Source organism: Neolamprologus multifasciatus, chromosome 11, assembly GCF_963576455.1.
Source record: "Neolamprologus multifasciatus chromosome 11, fNeoMul1.2, whole genome shotgun sequence".
Taxonomy (NCBI): domain Eukaryota; kingdom Metazoa; phylum Chordata; class Actinopteri; order Cichliformes; family Cichlidae; genus Neolamprologus; species Neolamprologus multifasciatus.
This window is the reverse complement of record NC_140449.1, coordinates 23172426-23188960: the sequence shown is the minus strand read 5'-3', so window position 1 is coordinate 23188960 and position 16535 is coordinate 23172426. Positions and strand designations below refer to the sequence as shown.

At 39.4% G+C, this 16535-nt stretch overlaps 1 protein-coding gene across 1 annotated transcript; it reads right to left on the bottom strand.

The window, feature by feature from the left end:
- Positions 1-829: 829 nt before the first annotated feature.
- On the bottom strand, positions 830-16336 carry gnl1 (G protein nucleolar 1). Its single transcript, XM_085177040.1, has 12 exons — positions 16128-16336; positions 15057-15204; positions 13571-13707; positions 13301-13452; positions 10107-10178; positions 7655-7847; positions 7349-7447; positions 7023-7205; positions 5205-5383; positions 4780-4957; positions 3811-3951; positions 830-3700 (listed from the first exon to the last, which is right to left on the bottom strand). Exons 1-12 carry the CDS (start codon positions 16198-16200, stop codon positions 3429-3431), a joined length of 1827 nt encoding a protein of 608 aa, XP_085033166.1. The 5' UTR covers positions 16201-16336; the 3' UTR covers positions 830-3428.
- Positions 16337-16535: the final 199 nt, after the last annotated feature.

Below are 16535 nucleotides of genomic sequence, written 5' to 3'. Positions count from 1 at the left end.
TCCTTGAAGAACTGAAGCAGTTCTGGAGTAAAAGGTGGATTCAACCTGATATTAGCAAGGTGTGCCTAATAAAGTGGCCAGTGAGCATATGTTATGCATACGATTATTTTAAAACCTCTTGTTGGACATGTGCAAATGCAGTGTGAACCAATACTAACCACCTATAATATTACAGTATGAAATAGATGGCTACAACTACAATTACTATGTTTAAGGTTTGATTAAAGCATCTCCACTGACATTCAGACATTTCACCTGGGTTCAACCTCAACAACAACTTTAATAACGCTGTAATGATTTTGTGGTTTGATAACTTTAACTTCATTTCACGGTATCTGCTTTAAATATTGGCCATCTGGAAATTTACCAATTAAGTAGTTTAGGAGGACTTTAATTAGATCTGTGCAACATGCAGCTGATCGTTATCGTCACTAAATCTCATCATCGTAATTATCTCCCTCGGGTACTCATAAAAGAAAGTCACCCAACTAATTACGAGACAACTATACAACTATAAAGCACCCAGATCGCCATGATAAGTCACATGTATCTATGTCTATTATGCATTCAGGAAGTATACCAACAGCAATTAGTCTGACAATGCTCAACCACATGTCTGAGTTGCCCACTTTGATCACAAACCTCCTGGAAGATTGTGTCAAACCATTCAAAGGAAAAGCTTAATTATGTGCATCTGAAATTAGGAGGATGTGGTGGACGGGGGACTTCGTAGAAAGACTGTCCTTTACAGCTCTGGATACAAGCAAATGTCATAAACACATCATTAAACAATGCACTAAAAAAAGAAGAAGAAAAAAAGATGCCAGAGTTTCTGAAGGTTATCTTCTTTTATTGCAGAAAGCAGTCCAGTCATCATCATTAGGCATACCAGGAATGAAATGAGGAATGCAGCAAATAGCCTGAACACACCTTGAGCCTTTACACTCACACTACACTCTCCAGACGCTGTCAGTTTCAATATTTCCAGGGAAAAAAACCCTCCCACATCAAAACAACTAAAACTCTGCTGTGTTTCTAACAGCATGGTAGTGTTTAGCATCTACTTTCATTGTACCAATAGTAGAAATGACAGCGTGTCATTGCTGCAGTGTGATGTATTACACAGTAACACAACACCGTGCTATGGGATTCCCTCGATGAACACATGAATGATGTACAACAGCACACGATAATACAGCACTCAGGTTTGGAGCGGGGCCATCGCACATTACAGAGAAATGTCCACTTTAAAATTTTAGACAAGAGGTGGAGCATAATGTTATATATAATGAAGGACATGTGGAAGCTGTAATGGCCAGTATCTCCTTCTGTGTGTTTTAAAGGAATAGATTTGATAATTTTTTATCGCTTGTTTTTTTAATAACAGTGTTTTGAGTTTTCATATAAAGGTGTCAGCAGTGCACAGAGGGACCAGCCAGCGAGGAGACGTCAAAAGCTTAAAAAATCAGACTTCCACTATCTTCAAAGGCCATTATATCTCAGTTTTTTCCATCGGAAAATATTTTAAAATAAAAGAACCCCCCCACCCCCCGGGGGATCTCAGGGCACTAAGAAAAATGCATAACAGCTGGTTAGTATTTATTGCAGGTCGTGGCGATGATACACCACAAGCATCCGTGCGAGGTTGCTTTGGTTACTAGCAGATGGATCTTCGATCTGTAGTGCAACTGTGAAAAGTGCAGTGCAAACCGGAAACCTGAACATTTGCTTTCAAAATAAACACAACTTTTAAACTTCGAGGCTAACTCTGTCTGGTACGCACTGGATTGTTTTTTTTCCCCATTATAGCTGAGTGACTTGTTTGCCAGTGTTTGCAGACAAGTTGGTGTCTTCCATGCAACCTGCTGGAAATCAAAGTGATCATAAGGAGGCTTTCAGTACAGCACCACATACTTCTTTGTGACCATTTTGATGCTAGCAACTGCCAGCAGCGGTTGCTGAATACAAAATTTTCTCTAAGATCACTGGTGATCAGGGGGTCACTGATCAGTCTCTAGGCCTGCATCAATGGGGCTTTAAGAGTGACAGCCACCAAACATCTGCAACAACTTGCAGAATACACATTCAAGCAACTGAGGACTAAGGTATCATACACTCACTTTGTTAAATATACGTGGGCCAAAAACTTTTAATCTTGTTTCTTTTAGTTTTATAAAATACTGAAATGTAACAATTAATTGCAGTTTTAATAGGATTTTATTGATGAGGGAGAGTTTCTCTGCTCACAAAACCTCACGGTGGCAGGAGTCCACTGCCCAAGAACAACCAAGAAAGAAAAAGAAGATTACAAATTGCAGCTTTTAGAACAGATTAAACAAACTTCTGGCCAATTATGGTCTGATTTTACAAGCATTCGACAGAGTCACGCTAGTCCCAGTCTTGCTAATCAGCTGCTAGCTGTAGCTTTATTTAACAAAGGGCTCAATCTTCAAACATACCTTTTGGCAAAAGAGTAAAAATCAAATAAATGTTAAACAATCCCTTCAATTATTGTTAAGCAGTCTCGGTTGGATAAAATTCACTGTGCTGGCATCAGCATATAAACATGCTGAATAAGCGCAGCCGAATCCTGGACGAAATACTGACAATCCCCATCAACATCTATGGAAAACAGTTGTAGTAGTTAAAACACTACAGGTTTAATTCCTGAAACAGCCTCATCCAGCAATACAGGAGTGTAAACACCCACTCCTCCCTCCCCCCAAAAAACCCACATCACTCTCTGACACAGAATAATGTAAATTCAGATCAGATAAATTATCTCTAACTGACTCATAATAGCAGTAACTGTGCGTAAAATGTTTACTTTATTAGTTCTAGTTTTACAGCCTAACATTTCCCACGTCCCCCCCACACCCTCTACTCAAAGTTGAGACACGCTGTGGTCAATGAAAAAGATTTAGAGTTGTGTTCTTTTAATCTCCAGCTGCTCTGAGAGCCAAATGGCTGCTTCAGTGAATGACATCATATCAACAGTGCATTTGATTTGTTTCATCATACTTTTCCAAACTTTGGCATCTCAGCTGTGAGGTCACTCATTTATGAAGATATTGATCATTCCAGGCTGAGGGAAGTTACTTCATTTTGTCTCTGAGAACTACATGCAATGTGTGAAGCTCAAGTCAAACCAAACCCATTCCTAAAAGCTCCACTTTAAAAAACAAAGGCTTCAAGGAAGAAGAAGCAGAGCAGAGGCACAGCATGGAATATGCTTTATATGAACGGATTAGAATCGAGCATGTTAATGTACAGAGAAGGTAATGACACGAGGAGGCGGAGGTGCAACAAAAAAAACCGAGGAGGAATGCAGGTCTATGGGAAACAAGGAACGAAGAGTGGACTGGGGCAGATGGGTAAAAGTCAGAGCAGAGGAACAGGTTATTTCTTTCTTGCGTCTCCTTCTGTTATCACTCGCACTCATTTTCCCGAAGGACGTTGTACATGTTGACCGTAAAGCCAGATGGCTTATCGTCGCTTCGTCTCGGGTGCCCGAACCCCTCATCTTCATCGTCCCCATCTCCGTCCTCGTCATCGTCCGCATCCCTGTCTCTCTCTTCCTCTGGCTCAGTGCTGGACTCGCCATCCTCCTCATCGTCCCTCTCTGCGGTTCCTTCTTCCTCTGTTGCTCTTCCTTGAAGAGCCATAATCTCTGGCAAGTCTGGGTGATTTTCCCAGTGCTCTGCAGACCATAAATAATCCCCAAAATAAATTAATTCCATCCACCTGGCATTTTAACTTTTCGAATAGTCTCAGAGTTGAAATGAAGAGACACAGAGGGCCTTCTCTTACCTCTCAAGCAGCTGTACCCGGGCGGTCTGAGGCAGAGGCACAATCTGCCATCAATCGCCAACCTAAGGAGGCTATTGGCTGCACGGTACACGTCGTTGCGAGCTGCTTTCGCTGTCTTGTAGCCTCTTCTCTCCGCCCAAGCTGAAAGAAGGAAGCATTTGCATGACATAAATTGGTGACAGTCTATCAAATGAAGGTATAATTAAAAGAGGAATAATGTCTGTGTATCCAAAATATCACGTCTGCCTATTCCTGTGCACAACTGGGCTCTCTTGTTGTACTGATAATATTAGAAACACCACAAAACTGGCTGACTCGTTCTTTCATTATCATGAATGAGGCTGTTGTAATTTATTTTGAGTGCTTTACTAAAACACCACCCTGCTACTGTACATGGTTGTTAGAGCACCGAATCCACAGCTGAGAACAGCCCAAATAATACTGCCTGAGTGACATGGACATCTAGCTGTCTGAGTAAATAACAGAGCCCGTTTAAAGGCCAGAGTTTATATTTGTGATGTACATTTTTAATCTAAACAATGTGCCTGGGGCTGAGTGCCACAGACAGCTAGGGCACGTCAGTATTTGTTTTCTAATTGTTTTATTGACTCATTTTTATTTTTGTGACGTTGAGCAGCACTTTAGTCAGCATTTGTTGTGATTAAATGTGCTACATAAAAAATTGACTTTGTTCAATTCGACTTGATAAATGGACCAGTGCATTGTTGGCTGATTTTTACTACAAGGCTGTGTTGACAAGAGAGAGCAAATAATGGCAGTGGCCCTGCAGCAGGGGGATTGGCTCTCCTTTGAATTGTACTGATTTTGTTATTTTAGAATCAATAAAGATCTGTGACTTGCATTAAATGAAGCTTGCCATTTATCCTCTCAATATTTTAGTGTATTGAAGTTTCCAAACTATCAACGACCACAACAACTCAGATGCTGTGACGCTAACTATCACCTTACCCTCACACACATCCCAGGCGGTCCAGCTGGGCTCCTCAGACTCCTGGTTTCTTTCGTTTTCCTGCAGACTGGGATGTTTGAGCTTCAGTATGGAAAGGAAGGGGGTCCTCTCACACAGATAACCCACTGAGCTGTAAGGTTCTTGTAGCTGAGACACTGGGTAGATGCCTGCCAGAATCTATAGAAAATTCATTTAAAGATAAAAACAAGAGGAAGAAATTCACGAACAAAATAAAGACAGGTCAGAAATTACCTTTGGTAACAGCAAGATAGCAACTAAGAGCTGTTTAAAAATTAAAGCGACAATCACACAAAATACTCCTGGAGAGTGTGCAGCTCAATACAATTATGTTTCTACCGCATCTAATCGGGCAAGTAAAGTGAAAGTCACATCTGCTCTGGAGTACACAACAGTGAACTTGTACCTGTAACTGTTTATTGACACGGGAGGGGAAGACCAGCCCGGGGCAGTCACAGAGCTTGACTGTCGGAGTGAGGTAGTAGGTCTGGAAGTATTTGGTGTGACCTGGGGTTCGAGACACGCTTACCACCTTCCTTCCCACCAGGCTGTTTATAACTGAAGATTTACCAACATTGGGAAAACCTGGAAAACGAAAGAGAGGTTACAAAGGCACTCATATGTTACAGTGTTCAAGCTCTATAAATTCTTTTTAAGAGTCACTGTTTGTGAATTTATATTCAGATGCCAATAACTACATTCAGTCAGGAACACTAGATTCAAAAAAATACGTTTGTAAAAACTTCTTAATGTTTAATGATAGTGAGGTGCATGTTTTAAGTGCATGACGCAATGTCTTTTATTAAAAGATAGAAACACCAATTGTACGGTCACTTCACACATCAACACCACAAGAAGCAGATCGAGCAGGTGTTTTTTGTTGTTGTTGTTTTTTTTCAATTAACTTTGCAAAGAGACAATTTGGATAAGCTCCAATATGCACAGTTTGATTTAACAATACACACACACATACAGAATATGTTACAAGAAGCAGAGAAATAAAAATACTGTGCCTATAACAGGCAAATATGAACTCAAATGACCTGCTGGGCGCTCGGTTGAGCGCAATGAAATGCATCATGGGAGGTTGCTGCAGAGCCAATATTTTCCCTGACAACTTTTCTTGTTGTATTTTATTCTGAAGGCTGAACCCTCCCTCTTCTGCCACACTAGACACTGAAATTACCACCATCATTTCAGCCACAGTTTTGCAGTCGGCCAACATTTCTACTGACATTTCTCACTTTGCTGAGAGGAATTCACACAAGTAACTTCTTCTGCATGAGGGAACACCTACAGCTATGACCTTGTGACACTCACAGACACGTCCAAAGATCTAGATGGAGAATTCTAGTATGTTTAATTTAAGTTAAAGTTATGAGCAAGACTGACCACTAACAATAACAATCCGAGAAGGTACTGTGGGGGAAATAATTATTTGACACCCTATTTTATGGATATTTGCTTAAAGAAAAGAAATAAACTCTGTCTAATTTTTCTAGTATTTTCATTTTGACGAAGATAAAAATATCAACCAAATCCAGTAAAAACAGATAACATAAAAGTTATAAATTGATTTGCAAGTCACTGAGTGAAATACATATTTGATCCCCAAGCAAAACATTAGTTAGTACTTGGCTGGAACTCTTGTTGATAATCACAGCCGTAAGACGTTTCTTGTAGTTGGTCACTGGGTTTAGACAAATCTCAGAAGGAATAGTAGCCCACTGCTCTTTATAGAAAGTACAGTTTTCTTGGCTGCTGCTTGGAAAATGAAGCTTCAGCTTCCTCACAGATTTTCTACAGGACTGAGGTCTGGAGACAAACTAGGTCACTTTACAAGCTAAACTATTAGCCTAAGCAGGCTGGATATTGAGATTGGTCAATCTACTAATGGTACACTCGATTATAATCAAGATACACATAACAGACATACCATGACTTCCTTTATATGGCCTTCAGGCTAAACCTATTTGTCCTCTAGTTTTTAATCTGAAAAGCGAATTATATTGTTGTGGACTGGTAAGACAATGTTCTTTCCTAATCAGATAAAAGTGAAATAATACTGTGAAATATTCTAATTTCTTACCAAAAAAGCAATATCTGGAGAAAATACTAAGATATACTTTCCAAGTTTCTTAACAAGAACCTGTTTTGCTATAATTGAAAAGAAAATGTTCACTGATTCTGGCCAAAGATTGTTGTTCTCTGAGAAATGGATTACCTATGCAGCCCAATGTAAGAACACCATCTTTGTAGAGCTCCTGTGATGGACTGCTCATCTCCAAAGCACTATCACTTTGATGCTCCACCAAGACAGACTCTGCTCCTTCATCTGTCCGTTCTCCGTCCAGCCGCTCAGAAACAGCATCTCTCTGAATCTTCTGCTCCCAGCTGGAGAGGTCAACTGACAAAACAACAAAGCAACAAAAAACAAAAAGATGATCAATAACATTTTGAATGAAATGCTGATTAAATTCATTGTGTGTATAACTTAATGTATTCATTATTATTATAAAAGAAGAACAGTGAAATGACTTTTTCTCTTACCTCTCCCTGATGTGATCTCCTGGCAAGACTTTAGGATATCTAAAGGACCTCCAGCCTGACTCCAGTCAGCCTTTCTCCTCATCCTCTTCTTCTGGAGGACTGTGAGTCAGAACAGAACAGACAAGTACAACAGTTATTGCAGTCACCACAGGGGCTGAACAGACACACAGCAGGTTATTCTGATTACACTGTGCTGAAATAAGTTCAATAAGTGACAGGTTTGTCTTTATGACTTTATTTTTCATGTATTTCTTCTCTCTATAACTCCCCCCCCCCCCCCCAAACATTGGCTCTCCCTCTCCTCACCTGTGCTGTATGGCTGGCCACGGTGTGAGGTGAAGCAAACTATTTCCAGGTGGGGGAACTGGGAGGCCATGTAGTGTTTCCAAGCAATTACCAGTGGTGGAGGACACAGGTCGGCTTTGTTCAATACCAGGACCACATGCTTCTGTAGCTCTCCAGTGATGTAGTGATACAAGTCTGGAGGGAACTGCAGCACCTGGGTGGTATACAGGTCAAGTCAAGAGCAATAGAAACATTCATAGGTAGTTTGACAAAACAATGATGGAGCTCACACTTAACCAAATCCAACAGAAAATAGGTACACCTTATGTACATCAAAAACCTTTGGTTCACCTTTGGTTTTTAGGCGAGAAGAGGGCACTGAGAGAAGTTGTTGGAACAATGACCTCGCTGACCTGGAGGCAAAATACTGAGCTAAAGACCTGTTGTGTATCGCAGAGCTAATCCATGGAGGGCTTTGAAAAAAAAAAAATTCATTTATGAAAAACCTTACAGGTAGCTAGTGCCGCTGAGCTGAACCAGTGTGGATCTGCTCTGTTTTCTTTGTTGATAGTTAAAAGTAGCTGCATGCTGAACCATCTGCAAATGAGAGTGAGTGGGACCGGGTAATCCCATGTACAGGGAGTTGCAGTAGTCCACTCAAGAGGTGATAAAGGCATTCCATAACAACTACTGCCTTTTGAAAAAATAACCCATTAGATTGAATCATTATAAATAGAAACAAATATAAGTGTACTGTTTTTAAATTTGCATTAAAAGGGAAATGTAACCATGTCAGAAGCACGGAACTAGTTTTTATTTTTAATGTGAATTCAGATGTTTATAAAGTGTTTATAAACATTCTTAGAGTAACGCTAAAAAACTAGTCCATGTGTTTGTTATATCTAGGCTGAAATGATCAAACCCCATCATACTACCTTGGCCCAATAAACCACTATGATCTAATACCATTTTTTCCATTAGTACCAACTCAGGTCAGGTCGACTCGACTTGACATGTTTTTCAAGGTTTTCCATTAGATGATAGTACCTGGTACGGGGTACATTTTAAGTGCCTTCTCCACTGGGGTTCCAAGCAATCTGAGGCAATCTGAAAATGTGACATCAACAGACTGCATGCATGACCCATGAGAGTTTCGTCCTCGGTTTCCTCCTTCGGGAAAACCAAAACTGCTGTTTTTGAAACCCAGCAACGAGGGAAACAGCTACATGGAAACAACACTGTGGTCCCCGAGTCTGACATAAAGCCACAGACCGAGCAGCAGGTATAACACCACTTTAACTTCCACCTTCATTGTAGCATTTGTGTCGCATACAAATGACGTCACAGGACAGTCGGCCGCATTGCTATAACGGTCCCATGCACATTAGGTGGTATTCAGTTGAAATGGAAAATGAGCCGAGTAGAGTCGTATCGCCTCAAGTCCTGTTGAGCTGATCTGAGTAGGTACTGATGCAAAAAGAGCTTAAGAGTGCAGGCTTACTTGTGATACCTTGAGTTTCCCACCCCTTCCAGTTTTGGTTTGGGAGTCAGACAAAACTCTACTTTTAAAATTTCTTCTTTGACAAAGCTCATAGTTAAGTTTGGATCAGGTGACCTTGAACAATCAGATCTGCTGCTATAAGCTCAGGCGTCCCGTGATGCACCTCACCTCTCCTCATTTATGGGCCACTACTGATGCCATTAACTTTTGTCTTCTATTTCCAGTAGATTTGTGTTTTATCTTCTCAGTGCTCCTTGTTCTGATGGAGATCTCTTCATTTTAAAAGGGAGTTTTTCCTCCCTACTGCTACCAAGTGCTTGGTAGGAGATCATCTGATTAGTGAGATTTTCTCTATCCAATATGGAAATATAGTTTCCTTAAAATATCAGGCACCTTGGAAAGGATGTTGCTGTGAACCGGTGTTATATAAATAAAACTGAATTGACTTGAATCTTCAGGAGCAGATCACACAGACACACACTGAACACAGCAGTAAGTAAATTCAGCTCACTTCATCAGCAAGGTCACAGCATCTATACAATTTAATGAGATGCTGATAAAATGTTCCAGTGAAATTTCTGATAAACTGAAGAGACGAATGAAGGGTCAAATTTATTCACATATAAAATACGGTCATTTATTTTCTTCTCAAATAATCAGCAGACAGTTTTGGTGCAACTCATGAAACTCAATTTTACATCTAAAAAGTGGGTAAACTGACAATATGCGTTTGATGCCAAAGCAGCATTTGAGATAATTTTCTAATTTATATCTTTTTTTGTCGTCTTCCAGCGTGCACCTACAGGTAGTAATAGCTGTATAGAAATCTTGCTATCTACTCAGCGCCCTCTGTTCCCATTCGAGGCTCTCTCTAACAAAACCTGCTTTCAGGATAAAATGCATCAGGTAAACAAACAGATAAATAATAACTTTTGACTGTGTCTCCATCTAGTGGTTACCAACTCTACCTACCGGATGCCTGATGTCAACAATGAGAAGAATCACATCCGACATCTCCAAGACTCTCCAAAGCTGCCTCCACGTCTAAAAGAAAGAAAGCAAATGGGGGAAGAAGAATGAGGTTTAATACTGTAAATAAAACAAATTCACTAGTTCCTTTTTTACTCAACTTGAGGATGTGTTAGAAACTACTCGAACATTTTCCAAGTGACTACACACAAATATATAAACCCAAAGACAAAGTCAGAGTGGTTGCTTGTAACGGTGTACATAAAGAGAGTTATTTAACAAATAGAAAGCTCTGCTCCGACCTGCACAGATGGATACCGAGTTTCAAGCTGATTAGCTGCTTGACCCACAACTGTTCAGCAGGTTCAGCTGCAGTGGGCAGCTGTTTTCAGAGAAAAAGCTCTAAATAACACAATGCACCAGACCTCCACAGCTGACAAACAGCAGACCAATGTAATTATTAACTAGCTGGTGAACATGGTGGAGCATTTAGCAGCTCAAGAGCCAGATGTTTAGTTAATTTGCAGAGACTTCATTTGGGAACCAAGAACAGGGACTGAATATTGGACCTAAATTTCCCAGGTGGCCTAAACATTCACTCTCCAATTGAATGATGCTTCACAACTGCCACATGTGTAAATGCAAAACTATTTTCTTAAAGTTCTTATTAACTTGTTTTACTGCTTTGAGAGAGCCAGAGTACAAAAAAAACAAACACGTTTCAGGTTTATTACCTGTCATTTTAACATGTCAGTGTTAGTGACCTGTATTTAACAGCATTTAATCTCTATCACAATAATGACAGAGGAGGGTGCATACTTATGAGAGGAAGGAGTATAAAAATAATCACCATGTGACACATGTGGTCATTGCACAGTCAAAACCACACAAAGCAGCTTTATGCTTTTCCCCTGAAATAAGAGTGAAGGGCAGTAAAACCAGCTACAGTGCTTAAAAAGGCAACATTAACTTAATCAACTTCCACTACGGAAACTGGAATAACCAACACCATTTAAACCAAAAAATGAGTCCCAAAGCTTAAAACTTAGATTTCAAATATTCTTTACACTGCAGTACTGTATATTTTACAAACTGAGAAGCTGGTTTCACATGCAAACACCACACAGAAAGGCCTCAGGGAGGTTTGAACCTCTGAGGCGATTGCGCTAACCACTTTACCATGTACCGTCCAAAGACCACCCTCAGTTTTTATATTTGTCGAAATGACAGACAGCTTTCTGATGTTCCTATTAATATAAAAAAAATAAGTTGCAGGTTTATGATAGCATTCCATTAAAGTCTAATGTAATCAACCTATTCGGGAAAAACAACATGTTCAATCAGCTTTTTAATCTAAATTATATTTTTCTATTATCCTGACTTCCATTTTAAAAAACAAAACAAAATAAACAGACAATTTCAGACTACTGAGGATCACCTATTACACCAGCCCTGCTTCTGCTGTGATATGGCCCAAGAACCCCCACTATGAAATTAAATGATCTGCAGGGCTTGTGGTTTTGAACAATATTGTTATCGGTTTCATACTCGGAGCAAATCTGAACAATAACACAGCATGCGAGGAAGATATGATGGTGCTTCTACCAGTGGGAAATATCAGACAATACAAAGCTATGTTCTATAACTCTTTGTAATCCCTACATCATCCTGAGCTAAGAAATGAAATAATCAGTCTGTGGTAAGTCCTGGAACCACATGCTGGATAACAGCTTGAACACTTATGCCTTTAAGACAAATATGGCACAGCAGGTCTGCTGGGTAATCATCAGCTTACCTAAAAATGTGTTAACAAGCAGCAATTCTTCATGTTTCATCTGTTCTCAAAGAGTCAGAAATGATTCAAGAACACAGACTTTTTGCAGAAGTGTTCTGCCACCCAAAAAGCAGTTACCACATTACTAAAATGGCTCCATGACTGCAAAATGAAGACCAATATTGAGAAAAGACACGCATGAAAGCACAGTGGCACAGCAGAGAATTTCATTAAATTAGTCACCAGCCCTGGTTCAGTGTGAAAATGACGAGGTTTAACCACAGTGGTGTGGCGTGTGATGATTCATCTGAAAAAGTGGAGAGTGTTTTGACTTGTTGGATTCTGGACAAAGGTTGTTAGACTGAACACAAGCATTGCATTTATATAAACTAAAGCCCTGTGAAGTTAGAATCATTATTTATAAATTATTTAGGCTCAATATTATATTTAAGCTTATGCATACGTTCAATAAGACAGATCTGTGCTCACTCATCTGCCTGCAATCCTGGGTCACCGGGATACTAGCTATTCTTCTGCTTAGCGGTGCTGTCAAACTTAATTATGTTGTTATCACTCAGGTCCAACCATGTTCATGCCCACCTTCTACAAACCAGCCTCAGTTCTGTGTGCTTAAATTTCCTCTGTCATTCTGCCTTTTCAGATTCTGATTCATACTGTTTTGTAGCTTCATCTGAGACTAATGGCCAAATAATTTCTAATTCAAACTAAGTGCTTTAATGAATTCAATTCATGTCTTTTGAAGGATCACTCCTTAATTAAATTAAATTAGTTAACCTCAATAGTCATTAACTTAATGACCATCATTTATTTAGCTTTAAGACTTATGAAAATGAATTAATAGCTTAATTATGAAAATTAATTAATTAATTAAAATGTGATGGTGGTGTTGAACACAGATTCACGGGGAGGTGGGGCCTCACAAGGGCATCTGTTAGTCCCAAAAGCCATAATCCTTCCACAGTTTTACCTACAGAGATATTTACTTCTTTTAGATAGATCCTGGTAACTAAATTAACTAGCTCTCTTTTAATTGCCTTGGCTGCAGCTACAGTAAAAAGTGCATGAGTTTGAGCTTTTACGTAGGGGTGAAAGTGCACAAAGTTGTTTTCTATGCCCATTACTTTGCTTTCATAATCATAAGAAGCCATAATAATTGAGATTAAGTGCTTAGCAACAATAAAAGCAACTTCATAGTACAAAGGTTCTCCTAAAAAATCAGCACTTCAGCCTGAGTTAGTTTAGGCAGCAAATGTACTCCTGGAACTTTTAAAACAAAATTTGACCTGCAAGACTCACCACAAATGCGGGTGAAAAAAAACCCCCATAACCATCAAAACTTTTTACATTTCATTATTGTGCAGTGGCACTTCTACAGTAAAAACAAACTCCTTTACTTAGTTACCTCCAGATTGTGCTCAAAGTGGCTGAGAGAGCCAGGTGGGTTTCTGGAGTGCAAGTCATCCAGGTAGTCTCTGTACGATTTCTCCTCTTTCCTCAGCAGGCTCTCCCGTGTCATCTCATAATTCCAGGACGGCCGTCGTGGGAAACCAAGGCCTGGCAGTGAATAATCAAGTGTTTGTGTGTCAAGCAGTGACCCACTCCATTAGCCTACTCTGCTCATGTTTGGTTTATTTTAGGATGAAGAAAGAATTAACACCAAAATGAATCAGACCTTTCTCTGAGGGGTAGATGTCATTGATGTCAACCTCAAGTTCTTTGTCTGAGACTTGTTGCAGCACCTTTTCCCTGGCCAGCTTCTTCCTCTTCTCCACTTCCTCTTTACCCTCTTTCTCAAAGTGCAGTCGGAACCTAAAAAATGAGAAAACCCCCTGTTGAGCCTTTGTATGACTGTCTGCTGTTATGACAAATTAATGATGAAAGCCCCTATCCAGTGAAAAATGTGCCTTCTTCTTCTTCCTACATTTGAAAGGTTGAACCACATTATTTACAAATACATTATATGAGCATTTGATTTATACTGGGGGAAAAACAGGTCAACTATGTAACGTCCTACAGACCTAATTTATTTTAACCTAATTTAGGATTAGAAGATCACTCCCTACTTGTTTCCTTTTTCCCTTCTCTCTTGTGATATCTTCACTTTCTAATTTGTTGTATATTTACTGTTGGATATTTATAATAATTTAAAAAATTAAACAAAGAAAAAGACTGTATAGACAAAAGTATTGGGCACACCTCTTAATTTTGAATTAAGGTGTTTTCAGTACAGGCAAATTGATCACCAAACCATGTAGTCCATCTTTACAAACATTTTCAAGGGAATATGTTGTTATAAACGGCTCATTGAATTCGAGCATAGTACCATTAAAGGATGCCACCATTACAACAAGTCAGTCTGGGAAATTTCTTCCCTCCTAGACTGTAGGTGGTATTATTGCAAAGTGAAAGGGTTTAGGAACCACGGCAACTAAGCCACAAAGTGGCAGACAAAGTAAAGTAACAGAATGGGCTCGCTTAGTGCTGAGTGCGTAAAAGTCACCGACGTTCTGCTGACCCATTAACTGCAGTGTTCAAAACCTCCTCTGGCATAAATGTGTATGAGGGGCTTCGTGACATGGGCTTCCATGACTGAACAGCTTCTGCTGAGTGTCAGTGGCTTTTAAATACTTTTGATGTGTGTACGTAAAGGCAACAAATTCAACAATCTGAATTTTCTCTTTGTTTACTGACCATTTGACCTGGAAACCGATCCCGATTGAGTAATCAGCATAAAAATGGGGTGTTAAAGCTTCAATTCTACAGTGAATATTAAGAAAGACTTGAAGCATGAGACAGTTTGTGTCCAGCAGTTAAAATTGTGAAATTAAAAACCCTTCTTATCGTTGTATTCTTCTAAGTGTTGTAGAATTTTTATTTTTATAACTGGAATGAGATTATAAGCGTTAATTACATTTTGACTGCAAATCATGTCCAACACAAATTACATTATTTTTGTAAAATTCAACACATGTGAATTTATCTTATTTTCTGCATGATCTTCTAAACCTCCAATTAGTTATCAAAATGTAGCTGCTTCCTACTTAAGCATCTTTTTTATGTGCGAATTCAAGCACAGGCTGTTGGATTTCGCTCAGTTTTACAGAACTAGAATCTGAAATCTGTACTATACTGAAATCTGCTGTACTCTTACAACTCACCTGTTAGGGTCATATCGTCCTTCTCTGTTGAAGGGCTGCTGATTTATTCTTCTAATATCAGTGGTCTCGCTGTCTGAGGTATCTGACTGCCGCTCTCCTCCTCGCTCCACACTGGCATTGCGACTGCTTGGTCCAGAGCCTGTGTCACCTGGAAGATCACAAACCAATACCAAAAAATTTTCTTTTAACTTGTCTGCTGCTTAAATACTGTGCTTATTAACAGGTTTATTGGTTCATTTTGGTGGAAATGTTAAATGCTTCCAGGCATAAATTAATTTGAACATGATAATTTTTATGAAATTCACATCCAACTATCCTGACCTCTTGATTAGTTAATGGAGGGTACAATAAATCCATAATGTCCTCCTGCACTGCAGAATTCATTGACTACCCTGTGTGGATGACCTGACCTTGGTAGAAAAGACTTTCAGTGTATGTCTTAAAGGGTTTATTGGCTACAGTAAGCACTTGAGTATAAACATTGTTATGAAAACTAATACTTTTCTTGTTAATCACGCTTTAAGTGGACTCAGCAACACCTAAAGGAAAGGCAGGATTTTCAGAAAGTGCCTAGTTGGAACATGCCTAGTTTTGACAAGTTATGTCACATTTTATGGCGTCCTTGATGGAAACTAAATCACGTTATCACTTGAAACATAGCGAGCACATGGAAAATCTTAAACCCAGCATGCTATTAGTGGTAATAAATTGACCTATTGACAGCACCACGGTCCAAGACCTCTGTTAAAGTAGCTCTGTCTCTAGTAGTTTCTATGGTTAAACAACAAGCACACGACTTTGCATTATTTAACACATTTAACCCAAGTCTGTGCGCTAATTTTCACGTACTTGCCCACTCCGAAGGCAAAGTTATACCACACTGCTTCTTATGACTGCTAGCTGAAACAAGCACTGGCTTCGGGTTACGGGCTAAATTAGTGATTTGATAATCAACTTAAGAACCCCCGACAACATGCAGACACAAAGAGTCATTGCAGTTAAACTCAGCTATGGAGCACGGACCGTTAGCAAACTGCTAAGCCTAGCATGCTAACGGCAAAATACTGTTACCTCTCTTTCTCTCCCGTTTGACTTGTAGCTGTTTCTTCTTTTGTTTGTTGCTAAATGGCTTTTTCCGGGGCATAGTTTTAAAAAACAAACAAAACGATTAATATATTTATATAGAGAAATATATGGAGTATGTTTTGCTGCGTAAAGCTTCTCACACAGCTTTCTTATTGGCGTTATTTACATGGATGAAGTTTCTCGACTCGTACACTTTTCAATGACGCCATATCCACTGCAGACTGCGGAGAATGACGGAAGAAACCAATTTTAGGTGTTGGAAAACCGATCATTTTGTGCATTTGTGGGGCTTTATTTAAATCTCATTTTACGATTACACTTCAAACGATTAAACATCTTTACTTTGTGTATCATTACGTAGAAATATAATCTGAAAATATCCGAGAAATTGAT